This window comes from Salmo salar, chromosome ssa26, assembly GCF_905237065.1.
Source record: "Salmo salar chromosome ssa26, Ssal_v3.1, whole genome shotgun sequence".
NCBI lineage: Eukaryota > Metazoa > Chordata > Actinopteri > Salmoniformes > Salmonidae > Salmo > Salmo salar.
The window spans coordinates 1,572,015-1,597,587 of NC_059467.1; the positions used below are offsets into that span (position 1 = coordinate 1,572,015).

At 44.8% G+C, this 25,573-nt stretch overlaps 1 protein-coding gene across 7 annotated transcripts in view; it reads right to left on the reverse strand.

The window, feature by feature from the left end:
- The window catches only part of cntrl (centriolin), a 114,745-nt gene that overhangs the window by 11,596 nt on the left and 77,576 nt on the right, over positions 1–25,573 (reverse strand). For 6 of the 7 annotated variants that reach the window (XM_045708117.1, XM_014174804.2, XM_014174803.2 and 3 more), the window contains 13 exons: positions 25,245–25,364; positions 24,444–24,588; positions 24,051–24,193; positions 20,092–20,281; positions 19,516–19,826; positions 15,366–15,550; positions 14,860–15,040; positions 14,038–14,436; positions 13,474–13,633; positions 12,798–12,913; positions 3,902–4,215; positions 3,442–3,718; positions 1,439–1,658 (listed from right to left, as the gene is read on the reverse strand). In XM_045708117.1, coding sequence (XP_045564073.1) covers positions 1,439–1,658; positions 3,442–3,718; positions 3,902–4,215; positions 12,798–12,913; positions 13,474–13,633; positions 14,038–14,436; positions 14,860–15,040; positions 15,366–15,550; positions 19,516–19,826; positions 20,092–20,281; positions 24,051–24,193; positions 24,444–24,588; positions 25,245–25,364 — 2,761 coding nt within the window. The remainder of the gene's footprint in view (positions 1–1,438; positions 1,659–3,441; positions 3,719–3,901; positions 4,216–12,797; positions 12,914–13,473; positions 13,634–14,037; positions 14,437–14,859; positions 15,041–15,365; positions 15,551–19,515; positions 19,827–20,091; positions 20,282–24,050; positions 24,194–24,443; positions 24,589–25,244; positions 25,365–25,573) is intronic. The other variant, XM_014174808.2, reaches the window with a different exon arrangement.

Below are 25,573 nucleotides of genomic sequence, written 5' to 3' on the forward strand. Positions count from 1 at the left end.
TATTTGGTAGCATTGCCTTTAAATTGTTTAACTTGGGTCAAACGTTTTGGGTAGCCTTCCACAAGCTTCCCACAATAAGTTGGGTGAATTTTGGCCCATTCATCCTGACTCAGTTGGTGTAACTGAGACAGGTTTGTAGGCCTCCTTGCTCGCACACACTTTTAAAGTTCTGCCCACACATTTTCTATAGGGTTGAGGTCAGGGCTTTGTGATGGCCACCCCAATACCTTGACTTTGTTGTCCTTAAGCCATTTTGCCACAACTTTGGAAATATGCTTGGGGTCATTGTCCATTTGGAAGACACAATTGCACCCAAGCTTTAACTTCCTGAATGGTGTCTTGAGATGTTGCTTCAATATGTCCACATCCTTTTCATTCCTCATGATGCCATCTATTTTGTGAAGTACACCAGTCCCTCCTGCAGCAAAGCACCCCCCCCACAACATGATGTTGCCACCCCCGTGCTTCACGGTTGGGATGGTGTTCTTCGGCTTGCAAGCCTCCCCCTTTTCCTCCAAACATAACAATGGTCATTATGGCCAAACAGTTATATTTTTGTTTCATCAGACCAGAGAACATTTCTCCAAAAAATATGATCTTTGTCCCCATGTGCAGTTGCAAACCGTAGTCTGGCTTTTTTATGGCGATTTTGGAGCAGTGGCTTCTTCCTTGCGGAGCGGCCTTTCAGGTTATGTCAATACAGGACTCGTTTTACTGTGGTTATAGATACTTTTGTACCGGTTTCCTCCAGCATCTTCACAAGGTCCTTTGCTGTTGTTCTGGGATTGATTTGCACTTTTCGCAAACAAAGTACGTTAATCTCTAGGAGACAGAGCGCTTCTCCTTCCTGAGCGGTATGACGGCTGCGTGGTCCCATGGTGTTTATACTTGCGTACTATTGTTTGTACAGATGAACGTGGTACCTTCAGGCATTTGGAAATTGCTCCCAAGGATGAACCAGACTTGTGGAGGTCTACAATTTTTTTTCTGAGGGCTTGGCTGAATTCTTTTGATTTTCCCATGATGTCAAGCAAAGAGGCACTGAGTTTGAAGGTAGGCCTTGAAATACATCCACAGGTACACCTCCAATTGACTCAAATTATGTCAATTAGCCTATCAGAAGCTTCTAAAGCCATGACATCATTTTCTAGAATTTTCCAAGCTGTTTAAAGGCACAGTCAACTTAGTGTATGTAAACTTCTGACCCACTGGAATTGTGATACAGTGAATTATAAGTGAAATAATCTGTCTGTAAACAATTGTTGGAAAAATGACTTGTGTCATGCACAAAGTAGATGTCCTAACCGACTTTCCAAAACTATAGTTTGTTAACAAAAAACTTGTGGAGTGGTTGAAAAACGAGTTTTAATGACTAGAACCTAAGTGTATGTAAACTTCTGACTTCAACTGTAAGTAGTATAAGTTATTTTCCACTTACCAAGCAGAGCCACGTGCTCTTGCAGGACGGCACACTGCCTGTGGTCCCTGGTCACTACTCGCCGGCTCCTGTCGGCCACTGCAGTATTGACCTGCTCCAGTCTGAGTGTGTGCTGGGCCAGAGAGCTCTCCTCAACCTGGCTCTGGGCCTGCAGTTCCTGGAGCCTCTGCCGCTGCCTCTCCTCACGCTCTTTGGACTCACATTGCAGCCCCCGCGCACACTACACACACACAGCAATGACTGCTTCCTCCATTGCACTTAAGCAGCGTTTTAGGTTTGAAACATTGTGAACCAATACAGCTATGGTGCCATTGAGTATACAGTTGTGGCAAAAAGTTTTGAGAATGACACAAATATTAATTTCCACAAAGTTTGCTGCTTCAGTGTCTTTAAATATTTTTGTCAGATGTTACGATGGAATACTGAAGTATAATTACAAGCATTTCACAAGTGTCAAAGGCTTTTATTGACAATTACATGAAGTTGATGCAAAGAGTCAATAGTTGCAGTGTTGACCCTTCTTTTTCAAGACCTCTGCAATCCACCCTGGCATGCTGTCAATTAACTTCTGGGCCACAGTTTGTCAGAATTTGTGTTTGCCAGAATTTGTGAGTTTTTGTTTGTCCACCCGCCTCTTGAGGATTGACCACAAGTTCTCAATTGGATTAAAGTCTGGGGAGTTTCCTGGCCATGGACCCAAAATATCGATGTTTTGTTCCCTGAGCCACTTAGTTATCACTTTTGCCTTATGGCAAGGTGCTCCATCATGCTGGAAAAGGCATTGTTTGTCACCAAACTGTTCCTGGATGGTTGGGAGAAGTTGCTCTCGGAGGATGTGTTGGTACCATTCTTTATTCATGGCTGTGTTCTTAGGCGAAATTGTTAGTGAGCCCACTCCCTTGGCTGAGAAGCAACCCCACACATGAATGGTCTCAGGATGCTTTACTGTTGGCATGACACAGGACTGATTGTAGCGCTCACCTTGTCTTCTCCAGACAAGCTTTTTCCCGGAAGCCCCAAGCAATTGGAAAGGGGATTCATCAGAGAAAATGACTTTACCCCAGTCCTCAGCAGTCCAATCCCTGTGCCTTTTGCAGAATATGTCTGTCCCTGATATTTTTCCTGGAGAGAAGTGGCTTCTTTTCTGCCCTTCTTGACACCTGGCCATCCTCCAAAAGTCTTTGCCTCACTGTGCATGCAGATGCACTCACACCTGCCTGCTGCCATTCCTGAGCAAGCTCTGTACTGGTGGTGCCTCAATCCCGCAGCTGAATCAACTTTAGGAGACGGTCCTGGCGCTTGCTGGACTTTCTTGGGCGCCCTGAAGCCTTCTTCACAACAATTGAACCACTCTCCTTGAAGTTCTTGATGATCCGATAAATGGTTGATTTAGGTGCAATCTTACTGGCAGCAATATCCTTGCATGTGAAGCCCTTTTTGTGCAAAGCAATGATGACGGCACATGTTTCCTTGTAGGTAGCCATGGTTGACAGAGGAAGAACAATGATTCCAAGCACCACCCTCCTTTTGAAGCTTCCAGTCTGTCATTCAAACTCAATCAGCATGACAGAGTGATCTCCAGCCTCGTCCTCATCAACACTCACACCTGTGTTAACGAGAGAATCACTGACATGATGTTAGCTGGTCCTTTTGTGGCAGGGCTGAAATGCAGTGGAAATATTTTTGTGGGATTCAGTTCATTTGCATGGCAAAGAGGGACTTTGCAATTAATTGCAATTCATCTGATCACTCTTCATAACATTCTGGAGTATATGCAAATTGCCATCATACAAACTGAGGTAGCAGACTTTGTGTAAATTATATTGGCGTCATTCTCAAAACGTTTGGCCACGACTGTACAGGCCTATTTCACTATGGCTGCCCCTAAAAAAGTGCACTGTTTTTGACCAAAGTAATGCACTATACAAGGAAAAGGGTGCTATTTCAGACTATGACTTATTGACAACAGTGTATGGTGTCTAAATCTTGCCCTGTCATGTTACTTGTAGTTGAGTCTGCCTCTCAGCAAGGTCAGTGTGCAGCTCCATCAGCCTGTACTCCAGCTGCTCAGCTCTCCGTTCATCCTCCTCCAGCTGCTTCCTCGCCTCCTGCTCCTCCCGCGCCACACTGTCCCGGACCATGACCAACACTCGCACCTCCTCCTCCAGCATCTCTAATTGCCGTTTTTGCTCTTCCACCTGCTCCTTCCGACCACTGAAGCTCTCAAACTCCCGGTATAACTGTTGCTGAGTGCTTGCCGTGTCTCTTTCCATCTTCTGCCTGAAGGATAAGATGAGAAAAGATAAAATAATGACTTTATTATCCCTGTGGAGAGATTTTGCTTCCGGCTCGTGTGCATACATTAAAACATATCATCAAGCATAGACAAAGGACATATCTTCTAGAAAATTAAAGACAATAAATACAATAATATAAAAAGTGCAGTTTGTGAGTGTTTCATACCTGTGTGTGTGAGCCTGTCTCTGCTCCTGTCTCAGCTGGCCCACCTCTGCATGCAGCCTGTCCAGCTCAGACTCAGCACCCCGCTCTCTGTCCTCCGCCGCCTCCAAGCACCGGTGTGTCCGTCTGGCCTCCAGGTTCCGGCATTGCTCCTCCAGCCTGTTCCTCTCCCTGGCGGCCTCCTCCGCCTGCTCCCGGACTCCCTGCGCCTCCTCTCTCAGCTCCGTCCGGTCCTGCTCTGCCAGCCTCCTCTGGCGCTCGCCCTCAGACTTCTGGCGCGATGCCTCCTGCTGCAGCGCCTGCAGCTCCACGCGCACCTGGGGGAACACACAGACAGACATAAAATACACACACAAAAAACATAAACAGAGTAAACACCCACTTGTCTCTGAACACATTCAATGGCACTATTTTGGACAAGAGCCCTATGAGCCCTGGTCAAACGTAGCACACTAAATACGGAATAATAATATACGATTTTGGTAATCACAGTCCATTTCAATCAACAAATCACAGCACATACAGTGTATTCGGAAAGTATTCACACCCTTTGACTTTTTCCACATTTTGTTACAGCCGTATTCTAAAATGTATCAAATAGTTATTTTCCCCTCATCAATACCCCATAATGACAAAGCAAAAACAGGTTTTTAGAAATGTTTGCAAATTCATAAAAAATTCAAAACGGAAACATCACATTTACATAAGTATTCAGACCCAGTACATTGTACATTGTTACCCCTTCAGTACATTGTTACCCCTTCACCCAGTACATTGTTGAAGCACCTTTGGCAGTGATTATAATCTTGAGTCTTCTTGGGTATGACTCTACAAGCTTGGCACACCTGTATTTGGGGAGTTTCTCCCATTCTTCTCTGCAGATACTCTCAAGCACTGTCAGGTTCGACGGGGAGCGTCACCGCACAGCTATTTTCAGGTCTCTCCAGAGATGTTTGATCGGGTTCGAGGACATTGAGACTTATCCCAAAGCCACTCCTGCGTTGTCTTGGCTGTGTGCTCAGCGTCATTGTCCTATTGGAAGGTGAACCTTCACCCCATTCTGAGGTCCTGAGCGCTCTGGAGCAGGTTTTCATCAATGATCTCTCTGTACTTTCCTCCTTTCATCTTTCCCTCGATCCTGACTAGTCACCCAGTCCCGTCCACTGAAAAACATACCCACAGCATGATGCTGCCACCACCATGCTTCACCGTAGGGATGGTGCCTGGTTTCCTCCATACACGACGCTTGGCATTCAGGCCAAAGAGTTCATTCTTGGTTTCATCAGACCAGAGAATCTTGTTTCCTATGGTCTAGTCCTTTAGGTGCCTTTTGGTAAACTCCAAGCGGGCTGTCGTGTGCCTTTTACTGATGAGTGGCTTCTGTCTGGCCACTACCATAAAGGCCTGATTGGTTGAGTGCTGCAGAGATGGTTGTCCTTCTGGAAGGTACTCAAAACAAATCAAATGTTATTTGTCACATGCTCCGAATACAACAGGTAGCCCTGTTATTTACTAAATAAACAAAAGTAAAAAATAATAGCAGCGCGTAAAAAAAGAGGGGGGGGGGGGTCAATGCAAATAGTCCGGTTAACCATTTGATTAGCTGTTCAACAGTCTTATGGCTTGGGGATAGAAGCTGTTAAGATGCCTTTTGGACCTACACTACCGTTCAACAGTTTGGGGTCACTCAGAAATGTCCTTGTTTTTGAAAGAAAAGCAAATATTTTGTCCATTAAAATGACATCAAATTCATCAGAAATACAGTGTAGACATTGTTAATGTTGTAAATGACTATTGTAGCTGGCCGCCCCTCATAGCCTGGTTCCTCTCTAGGTTTATTCCTAGGTTCTGGTCTTTCTAGGGAGTTTCTCCTAGCCACCGTGCTTCTATACCTGCATTGCTTGCTGTCTGGGGTTTTAGGCCGGGTTTCTGTACAGCACGTTGAGATATCAGCTGATGTAAGAAGGGCTTTATAAATACAGTTTATTTGAAACGGCTGATCTTAAATGGAATATCTACATAGAAAATGGCCAGAAACAAAGAACTTTCTTCTGAAACTCGTCAGTCTATTCTTGTTCTGAGAAATAAAGGCTATTCCATGTGAGAAATTGCCAAGAAACTGAAGATCTCGTACAACGCTGTGTACTACTCCCTTCACAGAAGAGCGCAAACTGGCTCTAAACAGAATAGAAAGAGGAGTGGGAGGCCCCGGTGCACAACTGAAGAAGAAGACACGTACATAAGAGTGTCTAGTTTGAGAAACGGACGCCTCACAAGTCCTCAACTGGCAGCTTCATTAAATAGTACCCGCAAAACACCAGTCTCAACGTCAACAGTGAAGAGGCGACTCCAGGATGCTGGCCTTCTAGGCAGAGTTGCAAAGAAAAAGCCATATCTCAGACTGGCCAATACAAATAAAATATTAAGATGGGCAAAAGAACACAGACACTGGACAGAGGAAGAAAAAAGTGTTATGGACAGACAAATTTAAGTTTGAGTTGTTTGGATCACAAAGAAGAACATTCGTGAAACGCAGAAAAATGAAAAGATGCTGGAGCAGTGCTTGACGCCATCTGTCAAGCATGGTGGAGGCAATGTGATGGTCTAGGGGTGCTTTGGAGGTGGTAAAGTGGGAGAATTGTACAGGGTAAAAGGGATCTTGAAGAAGGAAGGCTATCACTCCATTTTGCAATGCCATGCCATACCCTGTGGACGCCGCTTAACTTTTCTAGGCTTGGGGGCACTATTTTCACATCCGGATGAAAAGTGTGCCCAAAGTAAACTGCCTGCTACTCAGGCCCAGAAGCTAGGATATGCATATAATTGGTAGATTTGGATAGAAAACACTCTAAAGTTTCTAAAACTGTTGGAATAATGTCTGAGTATAACAGAACTGATTTGGCATTCGAAACCTGTTTTCCATTGGTTTTCTATGGTAAGCCCGTTTTAATAGAAATAAGCTTGCTTATCTATGGCTTCCATTAGATGTCAACAGTCTTTAGAAATTGGTTGATGTTTTTCTTTAGAGAAATTAAGAAGTACGGCAGTTCAGAACGTGGGTCCAGCCGTCTAATGTTTTGATGCGCGCGACCTGGAATGTGTTTTCTTTGTTTTCCTCCGGTATTGAACACAGTTTATCCCGTCTTAAATTTGATCGATTATTTACGTAAAAAAATACCTAAAGTTGTATTAGGAAAGTTGTTTGAAATGTTTGGATCAAGATTACAGGTAACTTATGAGATATTTTGTAGTCATGTTGCGCGAGTTGGAACCGGTGTTTTTTTTAAATCAAATGTGCCAAATAAATGGACATTTTGGATATATAACGACGAAATGAATTGAACAAAAGGACCATTTGTGATGTTTATGGGACATATTGGAGTGCCAACAGAAGAAGTTCTTCAAAGTTAAGGCATGAATTAAATCGTTATTTCTGACTTTTGTGTCGCGCCTGGTGGGTTGAAATCTGATTTTCATGTGTTGGTATGCTGGGTGCTGTCCTCAGATTATCGCATGGTTTGCTTTTGCCGTAAAGCCTTTTTGAAATCTGACATGGTGGCTAGATTAAAAAAGAAGTTCAGCTTTAATTTGGTGTATTGCACATGAAAGTTAAATATAAAAAATAAAAAATATTGAATTTGGCGCTCTGCCATGTCACCGGATGTTGTGAAATTGATCCCGTTAATGGGATTTGAGCCCAAAGAAGTTAATTGGAGCCAATTTCTTCCTACAACAGGACAATGACCCAAAGCACAGCTCCAAACTATGCGAGAACTATTTAGGGAAGAAGCAGTCAGCTAATATTCTGTCTATAATGGAGTGGCCAGCACAGTCACTGGATCTCAACCCTATTGAACTGTTGTGGGAGCAGCTTGACCATAAGGTACGTAAGAAGTGCCCATCAAGCCAATCCAACTTGTGGGAGATTTTTCAGGAAGCATGGGGTGAAATCTCTTCAGATCACCTCAACAAATTGACAACTCCAATGCCAAAGGTCTGCAAGGCTGTAATTGCTGCAAATTGAGGATTCCATGACAAAAGCAAAGTTTGAAGGACACAATTATTATTTCAATAAAAAAAAAGAATTTATAACCTTGTCAACATCTTGACTATATTTCCTATTCTTTTGCAACTCATTTCATGTATGTTTTCATGGAAAATAAGGACATCTCTAAGTGATCCCAAACTTTTGAACGGTAGTGTACATTTGGTGCTGTGGTACTGCTTGCCGTGCAGTAGCAGAGAGAACAGGCTATGACTAGGATGGCTGGAGTCTTTGCCAATTTTTATGGCCTTCCTGTGTCACCACCTGGAATAGAGGTCCTGGATGGCAGGAAGCTTGGCCCTAGTGATGTACTGGGCCGTACGCACTACCCTCTCTAGCGCTTTGCGGTCGGAGACCAAGCTGTTGCCATACCAGGCGGTGATGCAACCAGTCAGGAAGCTCTCGATGGTGCAGCTGTAGAACGTTTTGAGGATCTGCAGACCCATGCCAAATCTTTTCAGTCTCCTGAGGGGGAAAAGGCGTTGTTGTGTCCTCTTCACGACCGTCTTGGTGTGTTTGGACAATGATAGATTGTTGGTGATGTGTACACCAAGGAACTTGAAGCTCTCAACCTGCTCCACTACAGCTCCGTCAATGACAATGAGGGTGGGCTCGGCCCTCTTTTTCCTGTAGTCCACGATCATCTCGTTTGTCTTGATCACGTTGACAGAGAGGATGGTGTCCTGGCACCACACTGCCAGGTCTCTGACCTCCTCCTTATAGTCTCATCGTTGTCGGTGATCAGGCCTACCACAGTGGTGTCGTCGGCAAACTTAATGATGGTGTTGGAGTCGCGCTTGGCCACGCAGTCATGGGTGAACAGGGAGTACAGGAGGGGACTGAGCATGCACCCCTGAAGGACCCCCCGTGTTGAGGATCAGCGTGGCAGATGTGTTGTTGCCTAACCTTATCACCTGGGGGTGGCCCGTCAGGAAGTCCAGGATCCAGTTGCAGAGGGAGGTGTTTAATCCCAGGGTCCTTACCTTAGTGATGAGCTTTGAGGGAAATATGGAGTTGAACACTGAGCTGTTCCTTTTGTCCAGGTGGGAAAGGGAAGTTTCATCTGTGGATATGTTGGGTTGGTATGCAAATTGGAGTGGGTCTAGGGTTTCTGGGATGATGATGTTGATGTGAGCCATGACCAGCCTTTCTAAGCACTTCATGGATGCAGACGTGAGTGCTACGGGTCGGTAGTCATTTAGGCAGGTAACCTTGGTGTTCTTGGGCACATGGACTATGGTGGTCTGCTTGAAACATGTAGGTATTACAGACTCGGCCAGGGACAGGTCGAAAATGGCAGTGAAGACACTTGCCAGTTGGTCAGCGCATGCTCGGAGTACACGTCCTGGTAATCCATCGGCCCTGCGGCCTTGTGAATGTTGACCTGTTTAAAGGTCTTACTCACATCGGCTATGGCGAGCGTGATCACACAGTTGTCCGGAACAGCTGGTGCTCTCATGCATGCTTCAGTGTTGCTTGCCTTGAAGCGCGCATAGAAGTCATTTAGCTCGTCTGGAAGGCTTGTGTCACTGGTCATCTCGCGGCTGGGCTTCCCTTTGTAGTCCGTAATAGTTTGCAAGCCCTGCCATATCCGACGAGCATCAGAGCCGGTGTAGTAGGACTCAATCTTACTCCTTTATTTACCCTTTGTCTATTTCATGGTTCGTCTGAGGGAATAACGGGATTTCTTTTAAGCTTCTGGGTTAGAGTCCCGCTCCTTGAAAGCAGCAGCTCTACCCTTTAGCTCACTCCAGATGTTGTCTGTGAACCATAGCGTGTACGTACGGTCACTGTGGGGACAACATCATTGATGCACTTATTGATGAAGCCGGTGACTGATGTGGTATAGTCCTCAATGCCATTGGAGGAATCCCGGAACATATTCCAGTCTGTGCTAGCAAAACAGTCCTGTAGCTTAGCATCTGTGTCATCTGACCACTTCCGTATTGAATGAGTCACTGGTACTTCCTGCTTTAGTTTTTGCTTGTAAGCAGGAATCAGGAGGAAAGAATTATGGTCAGATTTGCCAAATGGAGGGCGAGAGAGAGCTATGTATGCTGCTCGGTGTGTGGAGTAAAGGTGGTCTAGTTTTTTTGTCCACTGGTTGCACATGTAACATGCTGGTAGAAATGCATTAAAGTCCCCCGTCACTAGGAGCACCGCCCCTGATTTTCTTGTTTGTTTCTTGCATTTTCTTGTTTGCTTATGGCTTTATACAGCTCATTGAGTGCGGTCTTAGTGCCAGCATAGATTTGTGGTGGTAAATAGACAGCTACAGATTATCTACTCGCCAAAGAATTCTAACAAGGCACCCGGACCTGCGTCACCTGTATCGGTATCTCCACTTCATGCGAATGACGGGGATTTGGGCCTGGTCTGGTATCTGGAGTAAATCCTTTGCGTTCGACTTGTTAAATAAAAAATCTTTGTCCAGTTCGAGGTGAGTAATCGCTGTTCTGATATCCAGAAGCTCTTTTCAGTCATAGACACGGTGGCCGAAACATTATGTACAAAATAAGTTAAACAACGCGAAAAAAATACAAAATAGCACAATTGGTTAGGAGCCCATAAAACGGCAAACATTTCCTCCTGCGCTATTATATATCTCCCATCTCCACAGAGGAACTCTGGAGCTCTGTCAGAGTGACCAACGGGTTCTTGGTCACCTCCCTGACCAAGGCCCTTCTCCCCCGATTTCTCAGTTTGGCCGGGCGGCCAGCTCTAGAAAGGGTCTCGGTGCTTCCAAACTTCTTCCATTTAAGAATGATAGAGGCCACTGTGTTCTTGGGACCTTCAATGCTACAGACATATTTTGGTACCCTTCCCTAGATCTGTGCCTCGACACAATCCTGTCTTGGACCTCATGGCTTGGTTTTTACTGTGGGACAGGTATGTGCCTTTCCAAATCATGTCCAATCAATTACATTTACCACAGGTGGACTCCAATCAAGTTGTAGAAACATCTCAAGGATGATCAATGGAAACAGGATGCACCTGAGCTAAATTTAGAGTCTCATAGCAAAGGGTTCGAGTCTCATAGTAAAATACACTGCTCAAAAAAATAAAGTGAACACTTAAACAACACAATGTAACTCCAAGTCAATCACACTTCTGTGAAATCAAACTGTCCACTTAGGAAGCAACACTGATTGACAATAAATTTCACATGCTGTTGTGCAAATGGAATAGACAACAGGTGGAAATTATAGGCAATTAGCAAGACACCCCCAATAAAGGAGTGGTTCTGCAGGTGGGGACCACAGACCACTTCTCAGTTCCTATGCTTCCTGGCTGATGTTTTGGTCACTTTTGAATGCTGGCAGTGCTTTCACTCTAGTGGTGAAAAGTGAGACGGAGTCTACAACTCACACAAGTGGCTCAGGTAGTGCAGCTCATCCAGGATGGCACATCAATGCGAGCTGTGGCAAGAAGGTTTGCTGTGTCTGTCAGCGTAGTGTCCAGAGCATGGAGGCGCTACCAGGAGACAGGCCAGTACATCAGGAGACGTGGAGGAGGCCGTAGGAGGGCAACAACCCAGCAGCAGGACCGCTACCTCCGCCTTTGTGCAAGGAGGAGCAGGAGAAGCACTGCGAGAGCCCTGCAAAATGACCTCCAGCATGCCACAAATGTGCATGTATCTGCTCAAACGGTCAGAAACAGACTCCATGAGGGTGGTATGAGGGCCCGACGTCCACAGGTGGGGGTTGTGCTTACAGCCCAACACCGTGCAGGACGTTTGGCATTTGCCAGAGAACACCAAGATTGGCAAATTTGCCACTGGCGCCCTGTGCTCTTCAAAGATGAAAGCAGGTTCACACTGAGCATGTGACAGACGTGACAGAGTCTGGAGACGCCGTGGAGAACGTTCTGCTGCCTGCAACATCCTCCAGCATGACCGGTTTGGCGGTGGGTCAGTCATGGTGTGGGGTGGCATTTCTTTGGGGGGCCGCACAGCCCTCCATGTGCTCGCCAGAGGTAGCCTGCCTGCCATTAAGTACCGAGATGAGATCCTCAGACCCCTTGTGAGACCATATGCTGGTGCGGTTGGCCCTGGGTTCCTCCTAATGCAAGACAATGCTAGACCTCATGTGGCTGGAGTGTGTCAGCAGTTCCTGCAAGAGGAAGGCATTGATGCTATGGACTGGCCAGCCCGTTCCCCAGACCTGAATCCAATTGAGCACATCTGGGACATCATGTCTCGCCCCATCCACCAAAGCCATGTTGCACCACAGACTGTCCAGGAGTTGGCGGATGCTTTAGTCCAGGTCTGGGAGGAGATGCCTCAGGAGACCATCCGCCACCTCATCAGGAGCATGCCCAGGCGTTGTAGGGAGGTCATACAGGCATGTGGATGCCACCCACACTACTGAGCCTCATTTTGACTTGTTTTAAGGACATTACATCAAAGTTGCATCAGCCTGTAGTGTGGTTTTCCACTTTAATTTTGAGTGTGACTCCAAATCCAGACCTCCATGGGTTGATAAATTGGATTTCCATTGATTATTTTTGTGTGATTTTGTTGTCAGCACATTCAACTATGTAAAGAAAAAAGTATTTAATAAGATTATTTCTTTCATTCAGATCTAGGATGTGTTGTTTAAGTGTTCCCTTTATTTTTTTGAGCAGTATACTTTTACTTGCTGCTTTGCTCCTTTGGGTACACCCACAATGGCCGCCAGTCCACCCATTATACCATAATTGACTTGAATGAGGATGCCCATTCTATTTCTATGGCAGCACATGCAGTCAAGAACGGAGGAAAATGTGAACCAAATCATTTTTACTATTCAAACTGTCACAGCCCTCAATAAGGTGCCATTTGAGATCCAGTCAGCGTTATGAGTGACCTCTGACCTGCTGCAGGCTCTCCTGACTCCTCTCCAGCTGGTCCAGGCGCTGGTCGTGCTGCAGCTTCACTGCCTGCAGCTCCTGGCCCGTCATCTGCAACATCTCCAGAACGTGCTTCAGCTCTGCACATACACACATGCACATAGCCGGGCATACACACGTGCGCAAGCACAAACACACACAATGACACACACAGTCATCAAACTGCACAACTCTATAAGGTTACTACTATGTAGTAATACATATACATTGAAGTGCAGAGTACCCTCACGGTTCATGGTCTTATGCCATGTCCACACTTTCTGATTCTTGGGCTGCACTCGCTTTCCCGCTGTAACATCACTCAGAGGCAGATCTTGCACTAATAATAATTTAATAATTTGGACATAGTTTTACTCTTCTATACTATTCACATAGTTATTGGGATGTCTGTACCTTGCTATCATTAGGCTTTTGGGCGTAGCCTGAGTGCCAGTCTGTTTGTGCCATCACGCCAACTCCATGTCACTTATTGCCATGCCAAACATGTTTGGCTTGACAATGAGCAATGGAGTTAGCAAGAGCACAAACAGATCTGGGAACAGGCTATTTATGGTCTGGGCCTTGAGCAAAACCCTCTGACCGTGTCAATCTAACAGCATTGTAGAGTTAGCTGTGTGTGACTCGTGCTAGGGCTGGTTACCTGCTTTGTGTTTGTTGATCTGTAAGTGGACACTTTGTAGGATCTCCTCCTCCTGAGCTCCCTGCTGTTTGAGTGCAGCCACGCTGGCCCTCCTCTCAGTCAGCTGGGCCTCCAACTCACCCTTCTGGACATAGAGCGCCTCTACATCCCCACGCAGCACCTACATACACACACACAGTTCCATACAAAATAATTTTAACTACTAATTGGTCATTGGCACATTATTGATACAAACAGGTCTGTGACTATCGAACCGGCTATGAATATCGGTGTGCATTTAAATGAGGCTAACATGGTTAGCCCCTAGTGCCCCTAGTGTTACGATCCATTTTTTATTGGATGTTACATTTCAATATCCCTCCCTGACATGCCAGTTGAAGGAGTGCTGCATGTTAAGCTGAACCCAAGAAAGGCATTTGATTAGTTTGACGTGTTGCGAGGTGTCACCACCCCATTTTAGCCATAGACTTCCCGATTCTCGTTGAGGCTAAGTGTGTTGTGAACCCTTTAAATAAACTTTGACTTGACATTGTGACAGAGAAACTAAGAATGTCATTGCAATACCTGAATGTTGAGTTGCTCTAGCTCGCTCCTGTGTTGGGCGAGGGTGCTCTCAGACTGTTTGCAGGTTTCCAGCAGTGCGGCCTCCTTGCTCTGGGTCTCCTGAAGCTGGCTCTGAAGGGCCGCCAATCGCTCACTGGCTCGTTTCACCTTCTTGTTGACCTCTTGGAACACCAGGTCGCGGGCAGCCACCACCTCCTCCACCCTCTGCAGAGTGTCTCCCTGCTCTTCCTTGCGTCTCCTCAGCTCCTGGAGGTCCTCCTGCAGATCCCTGAGATGCTGTTTGGCCTCCACCGTCAAAGAGGCGCTGTCCCGAGTGCGGAGTTCCAGCTCCTCCAGATCCCGCTCTGTGTCGGCGAGCCGCTTCCGGGCCTCAGTGTGCTGCTGGAGAGTCTCTTTGGTCTACACAGGGTCACATGAAACAGTCTGTTACAACACTGCTGGCTAATGATACAAGAGATGGTACTACAGACAAATATCACCATTCACCAGCAACAAAGTCTTCAAATGTAAGACGGTCAGTAATTCAACTATAATATTTTAAACCAAAAGGAGATTATCAAGCTGCTGATAACCGACTACTGCACCCCCCTCCCCCTTAAATGAAGGGGGAGGGGGGTGCAGCCACCCAAGAGGTAATAAGAGTATGGCAGTTTATATTCGACTGGCAGAAAATTAATGGTGGTGGACGGAGGTATGCTAACCTTAATGCTAACATTAACTTATTTATTTCGACCCCTATGCCTAAGCGTACGTTTTCTTCTTCCGGTCGAATATACACTTCCTAATAACATTGTATATGTGATATATGTCAATATATGTGACCTTGGTCCTTGTGTCCTTCAAGCTGCTCTGAGCCTCCAGCAGCAGTCGGTCTGCCTCCCTGAGTTCAGCCCTGCGGCGGAGCAGGGTCTTCTCCAAACATCCCACCTCATCCAGCAGAGCCCCGTGATGCCGCAGGGACTCCTCCACAACCTCTGACCCCCCTCGGCCCTCCAGCATCTCTCTGAGGAGACACACACATAGCTGAGCAAGATGTCCCCAAGTTGGTATTTTAGTCTCCAAATAAATATGATGTACTGGACTGCAGGGTTGGGGTCAATTCAAATTGAAGTCAGTCAATTAAGGAAGTAAACTAAAATTCTAATCCAATAATTGAAAAAAAGTGTTTATTTTCAATTACTTCTCAATAAGCTTAAAAGGAGAAGTTATTTATGTCAAAAGTTTTTCCAAATTTGGAATTTTTAATTCAAATCACTTCCTGAATTGACTGACTTCAATTCGAATTTACCTTAACCCTGCTGGATTGTGAGAGCTGAGGGTTACCGTACCTGCGGCGGCGAAGTTGGCTTAAGGCTCTCCGGAGCTCTCTGAGCTCCAGTCTGAGCTGTGTGCGCTGATCCTGGTGCCTGAGCACATCCCTCTCCACATGGGCCTGCCTCTCCTCCTCCCCTGGGCCCTGGCTGCCACGTGGCTGTTCCTCCACCAGCTGCTCAAGCCTGGCCAGCTCCCTCTCCTGACGGATGGACAGACGAACGAATGGATACACACACATTTTTATGGCTTATATGCTGACCACACCGCCCCCTTCGCGTGAGCGAGCGTTGCAAAAATAAATGTACACATACATGTTATTCAATCATTGCACCAACACTGCTCGCGAGGGTCTGCAAAGCCAAGCGCTAAAGTAGAACTTGGTTCTATTTTATCGTTTGACACGCTGCAAGTCCCGCCTCTCCCAACTCCTGATTGGTTTTCAGGAGCATTTAACCACATAGGTGATTGAAAGATGAACAGAGGTCCACACTCCAGTCCAGTTGGTGGTGGGAATGCACCTTAAAGTTGGTTGCCAACCACCATATAAAGTCCAAAGAAGAAGAAGCCTGAAGGAGGAGAGCTTACTAGAAACAAACTCAGTTTACCCTTTTATCTGTGGATTAATTGTCGGAGTTGAGGACCTTGTGCATTTCAGGGAAAATAACAACCCAATGTTTATATCCCAGGACAAATTAGCTAGCAACAGCAAGCTACCTAGCTAAATTGGTTCCATTTCCTTCCATGTCAAATTATCCTGGTATGGTTACTGGCCCAATGTCCAATGACATAGGTAATAGCTGTTTCGCCTTAGATTGTGCCCCTGTTACCCCGCTAAATGTGATACTTTTCCTGTCGCAAATTTACCCAATTTCTCATCGTAAGGAATCAGTGATATTTAAGCGCCGGTATCTATTAGAAAGTTGTGTAAGACGTGGTCTCCTATGTCTCCCTTCACATAAAAAAAAGTAATCTCTATGAACCACTATTGATCTAACCGAGGCCATACACCGCTATGTGAAAGTCCGCTGCTTTCAGGAGTGTTTGCTGCTGCTGTTTTGACAAAGATGCAAATGCTTGCATCGCAGCATCCCTTCGAATGCAGCGGGTGCAGTAGTCTCCATTACACTCATTCTTCCAATGACCAACGGCCCCACATCTAAAACAGGGATCTGTCCCCCTACACTTTAAAGTTTTTTCGCAATTTTTTCCTTCTTGTTTCTTTGTCTTACCTTGGCCATTAAAACCACTGTTAGTGACTTTCACTGTGGCAGTATTAACCCCTCGCATGACCGCGAAGTGAGCGGAGTTATATTCCACTATCAAAGCATCATGCTCTATATCATCAACTACCCCTGCAATTGCCGTTTTGATCACAGGTTTCAAACCTGCCATCAAAGCTGATGTACAAATTCTATTAATGTTCTCACGTACCCAGTCTTTTTGCAGCGGAGTACATCTACTCATTTTGGTTTTATCGGTTATACACTTCTGTTGATAAAACGGCGACATCAAAACATTTGTATATTGAGCTTGCGATTTCTCATTGATGTCATGAGAAATCTTGACATTGTGCCAGACCACAACAGCATCTCTGAGTTCTTTATTTGATTGGAATTTTCCATCAGCAGGGAAATGCTGACCAATTTTATCCAGTTTGCAAAAATGTTCCCATATTTGAGCCGAATTGGTAGAATGCTGGTGCCCCTCTTTCAGCGCCTCTATAGCTTTACTAAACTTCTCTCCCTTTAGCCATGCTTACAGGGAGAATCGGGGCCGTCTGTCGCCATTTCAATAGTTATTATTCCGAAACCTCTCCCGACGATGTCCAGGGTGTTTAGAGCTTCTTCACTCCCGGCTTTAATACACACCTTCTATTAACCCTTTTCCAAGGTTGCGCTACTCACTTCACAGGATAATAGTTATGGTATTTGTGCCTATTAATTGGTCACGTCACTTAATACCTTGTATTAGAACCAATACTATAGCGTCTACAAATGTATTACTGGAGAATACTGGTGACCTGTCTTATTCCAGTGTTATGCCACATCACCAAAATTATTTACAGTTGTCTTCCTATTTCCACATAATCTGTCACGGTTCCCCACCCCAATAGGGCATAAACCAACCGCTCTCCTTATTGCTACTACTAATATACTCGAATCATGTTCAAACAACATTTGAATATATTTGTCCTTTTCTAACCATTGATGAGGCTCTCCTCCAGACACTTTATCCATCCACTGGCACTATACTGCCTCACGGCCACTGCGGCTGAGACTTTCACACTCCTTACAGGTCTGGCTGATAAACCACTACACTAGGGATTTACCATCCATAGGACCATCCTGTTCAGGACTTACCCTCTCTCTACAAGATTTACCCTCCACAGGAACTCTCCTGCTCGGGACTTACCCTTTACCATCAAGCTACAACTGGTCGTAATACAATGGGACTACTGAATAAACTCAGGCTTTCTAGGTCCGTAATCCTATAATTGGTTCAGCCTACGACTCTCATCTCCCCTAGATGTCAGAATGAGTGATAACAGGTGTAGGAACTGTGCCTACCTTGTTTCTGGTGCCGGCTCCTGTTCACTGATTCGGACTCTCTAGTTCGACTGTAAATCGTGGTGAACCCTGCTTGCAGCGCCCACTGTTAGGTTCTAAATTAACTTATTAAAACTCACAGACGATTAGTAAAGCTCAACCAAGTTTATTCACCCATTGGGTCATACAGCTACATAAGACAAAGACATGGTTTGTTTGTATGTATGTACATGTATGTGTATATGTATGGATGTTTATATATAATGTGGGTATGTGTATGTATGTATATACACTACCGTTCAAAAGTTTGGGGTCACTTAGAAATGTCCTTGTTTTTGAAAGAAAAGCACATTTTTTGTCCATTAAAATAACATCAAATTGATCAGAAATACAGTGGAGACATTGTTAATGTTGTAAATGACTATTGTAGCTGGAAACGGCACATTTTTTAGGGAATATCTATATAGAATATCTACATAGCCCAATATCATCAACCATCACTCCTGTGTTCCAATGGCAGGTTGTGTTAATTAATCCAAGTTTATCATTTTAAAAGGCTAATTGATCATTAGAAAACCCTTTTGCAATTATGTTAGCACAGCTTAAAACTGTTGTCCTGATTAAAGAAGCAATAAAACGGGCCTTCTTTAGACTAGTTGAGTATCTGGAGCGTCAGCATTTGTGGGTTCGATTACAGGCTCAAAATGGCCAGAAACAAAGTACTTTCTTCTGAAACTCGTCAGTCTATTCTTGTTCTGAGAAATGAAGGCTATTCCATGCGAGACATTGCCAAGAAACTGAAGATCTCGTACAACGCTGTGTACTACTCCCTTCACAGAACAGTGCAAACTGGCTCTAACCAGAATAGAAAGAGGAGTGGGAGGTCCCGGTGCACAACTGAGCAAGAGGACAAGTACATTAGAGTGTCTAGTTTGAGAAACAGACACCTCACAAGTTCTCAACTGGCAGCTTCATTAAATAGTACCCGCAAAACACCAGTCTCAACGTCAACAGTGAAGAGGCGACTCCGGGATGCTGGCCTTCTAGGCAGAGTTCCTCCGTCCAGTGTCTGTGTTCTTTTGCCCATCTTAATCTTTTATTTTTATTGGCCAGTCTGAGAAATGGCTTTTTCTTTGCAACTGCCTAGAAGGCGAGCATCCCGGAGTCGCCTCATCACTGTTGACGTTGAGACTGGTGTTTTGCAAATGCTGATGCTCCAGATACTCAACTAGTCTAAAGAAGGCCCGTTTTATTGATTCTTTAATCAGGACAACAGTTTTCAGCTGTGCTAACATAAATGCAAAAGGGTTTTCTAATGATCAATTAGCCTTTTAAAATGATACATTTGGATTAGATAACATAACGTGCCATTGGAACACAGGAGTGATGGTTGTTGATAATAGGCCTCTGTACGCCTATGTAGATATTGCATAAAAAAATCTGCCGTTTCCAGCTAAAATAGTCATTTACAACATTAACAATGTCTACACTGTATTTCTGAGTGTGTTAGTGCTCGGTCTAAAAGCAGAAATCTTTGGGTCCCCACGACCAGGATTGGGATACACTGGATTAGTCCATTCAAACCATTAGGAATCATCATCTCATCCATGTCACCCACCATCTCCTTGTGCTCCGGCATGTTGCAGTGGAGCACCCCGGTGGGGAGGCTGACTCCGAGCCAGGGCCCAGAGAGGCTGCTGGGGCCATAGACCAGGTGGGCCCCCTGTGGTGGAGACCCGTAGATGACCGTCCCGGCCAGGCTGGCCGCAGGGGGGGCATAGATCACAGAGCCAGGGGGCAGGGGCGAACCGTCGGGCAGCATGGTGTAGATGGCCGAGCCAGGGGGATGGCTGAATTGATCCCCAGTCCCCATCCCAGAGGAGCTGCAGTCTGCCACATCGCTCTCACCACCACTGTCCCTCGCCTCACCTGAGGGGTCAAGCACGCGTAGACACATACACACACATACGGATACACACCGATGCACACATACACCGATGCGTACACACACACACACACACACACACACACACACACACACACACACACACACACACACACACACACACACACACACACACACACACACACACACACACACACACACACACAGCTGTGTTGACTCTCACGGTTTGCTGTATCGTAGTGTAACTACAGAGGTCTCAGAGGAAAATTGCAATGTGCCTATACATACCTCTTCCTTTGTAAGTGTGTGAGGGTGTGTGCACCGGAGGGGAGTAGACCCAGTATCCCCCTCCAGGCTGGGGACCTCTATCCCTGCTGACCCCCCTGTGTCTGCTGTTGCGGTGCCCCCTGTCAGGCGAGGAAGGATACTGCAACCCTAGACCTGAATCCTGAGAGCCCTGAGAACCTAAACTGTGAGCCTGACGGAACAAGGAGAAACAGACAATAAAACTATAGTATATAGTCCTGTACAATACCAGCCTTAAGCCTAATTTATACCAAATGCAATATGCAATGTAAGAACTACAAATAGCTATGTAAAAACGGCGATCCTGCGTAATTGTGTAGGAAAAATACGCAAAGGTGTACAGCCCTGCAATAATAAACTTGACACAAGCAAGCAGGATCGCCATTTTGCGGTCTTGCGTTGCATATATACAGTATAATTTAGGCTTTACACATACTACATAGAAAACACAACTCCTCTGGCACCAAATGACCGATCTGCACGAAACTTGATACATGGTATCTATGGACCAATGTCTCCCAACGCAACAATTTCTAGGCTAGTATGTCAAACATACTGACCGATAAACATTCATGTGGGCGTGGTCTGGCACATAAATTCATACAGATCAGACACCAATATTTGAATTGTACCAAAACTAGGTGTATGTATTCCAAACACTGTCAACACTCAACATATGCAAGCACATTCAGATCGACCACACGGTGGCGCTATAACAGGCACATGTTTATATCTCTTGAGTTTGGCTGCATGCCTAAATGCATAGTGCAAATGGAAAGTTTGGTGGAGGAGGAATAATGGTCTGTAGATGTTTTTCATGGGTCAGGCTAGGCCCCTTAACGCTGCAGCATAAAATGACATTCTAGACAATTCTGTGCTTCCAACTTAGTGGCAACAGTTTGGGGAAGGTCTGGCCTGTTTCAGCATGACAATGCCTCGGTCATGACTCTCCTGTGAAGATCTGAAGAATCATGTTACAATGGGTCCGCTCTACAGCGCCCTCTCTCTCCCGCAGAGGGGGAGAGAGGTGAAGTTGGCCGTTTTATGACGCTCGTAAATACCAGCAGGAACTCTCTCACTGCCATACAGTGAAAGGGAAGTTAAAAGTCCCTTCATTACAGAGAGAGATTTTGTAGTACTGTGACATCCAAGATTGGATAACGAAACAATATTTCTGTAATCCAAACAGTTGGAAGGATCCGTGGGTACTTAAAAAACAATTATGTCAGATCAGTTGTTGTTTTGGGATCTCATTAAGGATGGCATAACATAACTGTATCTCTGAATGTGTATATTTCCCAGTTGTCAGGTTTACATCCAAATGTTGTGGAACTTCTAGGATTAAATATGAAACTCTTTGAGAGAAGACGAAATGGAATCTTGGCCTTCTAAATAAAAAAAAATGTTTTTCATGTAAAGTTTATCCAGTCAGTAACCACGCCTACGTCAGCATAGACATTATTCCAAACGTAATGGAACGCCCTTTTCCCCCAAGAGATCTTTATCTTTAAGAGATAATTCAGAAAACAGTATCTCGTTATATAAACTTTTTCCGTGGTGCCCCAGATTACTACTTAATTGTTATATGGTTAATTTAATCGCGTAATAATTAAACGTAGTTCATTGATTTTAGAAAATAACATTCAAACACATTAATGACAGCAAAGACACGACACCCTGGTGTACAATGCGAAGTCCATACAAAAATGGTTTGTCGAGATCAGTGTGGAAGAACTTGACTGGCCTGCACAGAGCCCTGACTCCATCGAACACCTTTGGGATGAATTGGAACCCTGAATGCAAGCCAGGCTTAATCGCCCAACATCAGTGCCCGACCTCACTAATGCTCTTGTGGCTGTTGTGTACTTAACCCCTTTTTTTGGGTAGTCACAAAACTACCTTCATACTTCCATTCGTTTTTTTTAAACCGCTACTGGTTACCTTCAGATGTGTCCCGTGACACTTGTCGGGGTCGAATGGGCAAAACAGAGAACACCATTAGTTTGTAGTCCAAACGGTTCGGACACTACCAAACAGAAGTTGGCAAACAGACCGTACCGACTTCAGACAAGTCCCCTGACACTTCATAGAGGAAGGAGACCATCATCGTGTTCGTCTCCCCTCTCATAACAGTTTGTCGGCCAAACAATTTGGATGCTACAGACGTTTACACGAGAAGACCGATTTTTGGGATGTCTCATGGTCTGACAAACACCACTCTAGCTCTGCCACCTTTCACCACAGATGCGGAAGTGCGACATCGGCCGATGCGGTGGATTGAGACCCATCCAATGCATCCATCTCTCTTTCTTTAACTGACAGATTTGGATGGGGATTATTTTATTATGTTACTTAGATTGACACACCGGTGTGTCAATCAACTCTAGGGGTTTAAAGATGTGCATCCATAGATGCTATATACCAAATGTTGTACCAATCTGTCCAGCAGAAGAAGATTTTTAAAGTAGTCAATATCATAAACCAATGTCCAAAATACATCAAAAGCATATTGCATGATCTGGTTGATTTGAGTTCTGTTATTTGCCTAGTGTGGTAAGGAGTAAAAAAGTAGCTCATCCTAAGGCAATGTGTCCAAATAGTCCTGATGGCGGCACAGTGGGCCCACAGCTTGAACCCCGGCATTGCAGCTTTCATCTTAATGGTAACACTCTACTTGACACCCTGCGTCACCCTGCATCCCACTGCTGGCATGCCTCTGAAGCTAAGCAGGGTTAGTCCTGGTTGGTCCCTGGATGGGAGAACAGATGCTGCTGGAAGTGGTGTCGGAGGGCCAGTAGGAAGCATATCCTCTAGTCCCCCCCCAAAATATCCCAGTGTCCCAGGGCAGTGATTCGGAACATTTCCCTGTGTAGGGTGCAGCCTTTCGGATGGGATGTTAAATGGGTGTCCTGACTCTGTTGTCACTAAAGATCCCATGGCACTTATCGTAAGAGTACGGGTGTTAACCTTGGTATCCTTGCTAAATTCCAAATCTGGCCCTCATACTCAGTCAACTCATATGGTCATAACCATGCCATAACAGCTGTCATAACCTGTTATAATATAGTCATAACACAGTTATGACATATATTGCGTTATTTTATGGCTGGTTATGACACCTACACGAGTGACAAAACCCACAAAACCTACCACACAAGGCAGAGCATTTCATTACACCATAAACATACTGTTGACACGTAGGCTATGTTATATATATTTTTGAAATAGACCATATTAAATTAGCATTGTAATTGCACTCACATTGATGTCAGACACACATCTACCCCAGTGCTCTGTTGCTGATGACTGGGATGAATGCAGGAGCATATTTCAGGAGCAGGACAAGAGACACACACTTTTTGACTGATGACTGATATAAGGGCATGTTGGTGATGCATCATATCAGCCAGATAGGCCTAATTGGTCATAAAGTGTATTTTCTTAGTCCAAGTAAAGTGACACAAGATGGTCTTAATGTTTGTGTATTTTCTACAAGTTACTTAAAATATGAGGAAAACAAACATGGCTGTAAATAATTAATTACAGCAACAACAAAGGATTTAAGAAACAAACTTTCAAACGAAAGGAAACTTCTTGGCACTCTAATGTAGGTGTCATAACCTGCCATAAAATAACGCAATATCTGTCACAACAGGTGTAAATATATGGGTCATGACAGTTATGACATTATGATATGGTTATGATCGTGTCATAACGTGTTATTACACTGGGTGTACATTTCTTTTGTTATTTTGATGTTTCGGTGGTATAGCATCATTATATCTTTTGTCGAATCAGGATTTCGTGGAGGTGGTTTCCTTCCCCAGAAGGAAACCGAATAAGTTAGCTTGATTTGGTTCTGGGTTCTTCTGAGTTTGCAGCATAACCATCAACTACTGAAACAGTCATAGGGAGGTTGGTAGGTGGTGGTGGTGCCTTACATTTGTGGATGATGAGACATAGTACCAGTGACCCCTGGTCCTGTGAGGGTCTCTGAGTCTGGATAAGACCTGGTTCTGCTGGAGCAGGTTTTCCCTGAGAGCACACACTTCCCCCATAAGCTCCTCCAGGTTCCCGCTGTTCTCTGTGGAGTCAAAGTCACATTGGGGATGTCAACAAAACAACAACAAAGTGGATTATAGTGCAATAAGGTATATATATTAAAAAAATATATATATATATATATATATATATATATATATATATATAGATGTAGGCATCAAAGCTTCAGAAAGACATACAGGGCTAGGCCAAATAGGTGAATTGGGGTGTTTTTACAGTGTTAAGACTGACTCAACCAAAAAGGGCTAAAACAAACTGTTCAGCCCACTAACTCTCTCTAGCCAGGGCGAGCTGCTCCCGCAGTTGCTTAGTCTGGGCCTCTTTTCTGGTCAAGGCCCATTTCAGTCGATCCAGCTCCTGCTGTTGGATGCTGTTGTCTGAAATACCCCCCAGGCTATTTCGGTCCATCAAATGCATCTAATGGAAAGAAAACTTCAAATCTTACTCAGGTGAGCACAAATATTGTTAAATAAGAGTACATCTCTACTCATGTACAACACTGATATAAGGGCATGTTGGTGATGCATCATATAAGCCAGATAGGCCTAATTGGTCATAAAGTGTATTTTCTTACTCCAAGTAAAGTGACACAGGATGGTCTTAATGTTTCTGTATTTTCTACAAGTTACTTGAAATATGAGGAAAACAAACATGGCTGTAAATAATTAATTACAGCAACAACAAAGGATTTAAGAAACAAACTTTCAAACGAAAGGAAACTTCTTGGCACTCTAATGTAGGTGTCATAACCTGCCATAAAATAACGCAATATCTGTCACAACAGGTGTAAATATATGGGTCATGACAGTTATGACATTATGATATGGTTATGATCGTGTTATAACGTGTTATTACACTGGGTGTACATTTCTTTTGTTATTTTTATGTTTCGGTGGTGTTTCGATCTTAATGAGTGTGTTCCAAATGGCACCCCATTCCCTACATAGTGCACTACTTTTGACTAGAGCACTATGTGCCCTGGTGAAAAGTAGTGTACTATATAGGGAATATGGTGCCATTTGGGATGCAGCCATTGTTTCTGTAGGAGTTGTAGTCTTAGCTTTTTTTAATACCCTGTACTTCAGTAGCTTTTTCAGTAGCTTTTGCAGCAGCTGAATCTCAGCCTCGGCTTTGGTCAGGTTCTGAGTGATCTCGGCTGCTAGAACCCTAGACCCCTCCAGCTCCTCCGCATCCTGCATTAACACAACACGTCACAAATAGATTGACTCGATCTTAATGAGTCTTTCCTCGATTCCTCTCATCTTAACTCCTGGCCTCCTTCTCAACCGTATTGAATAAGGTCCGAGAGGAGGATTTTGAGATGGAGGAAAGAAGAGAAAGAAAGGGAGAAATTGAGGACAGATTCATTGAAAAAGAGCTATTCTCTTTAGTCTAACTCAGT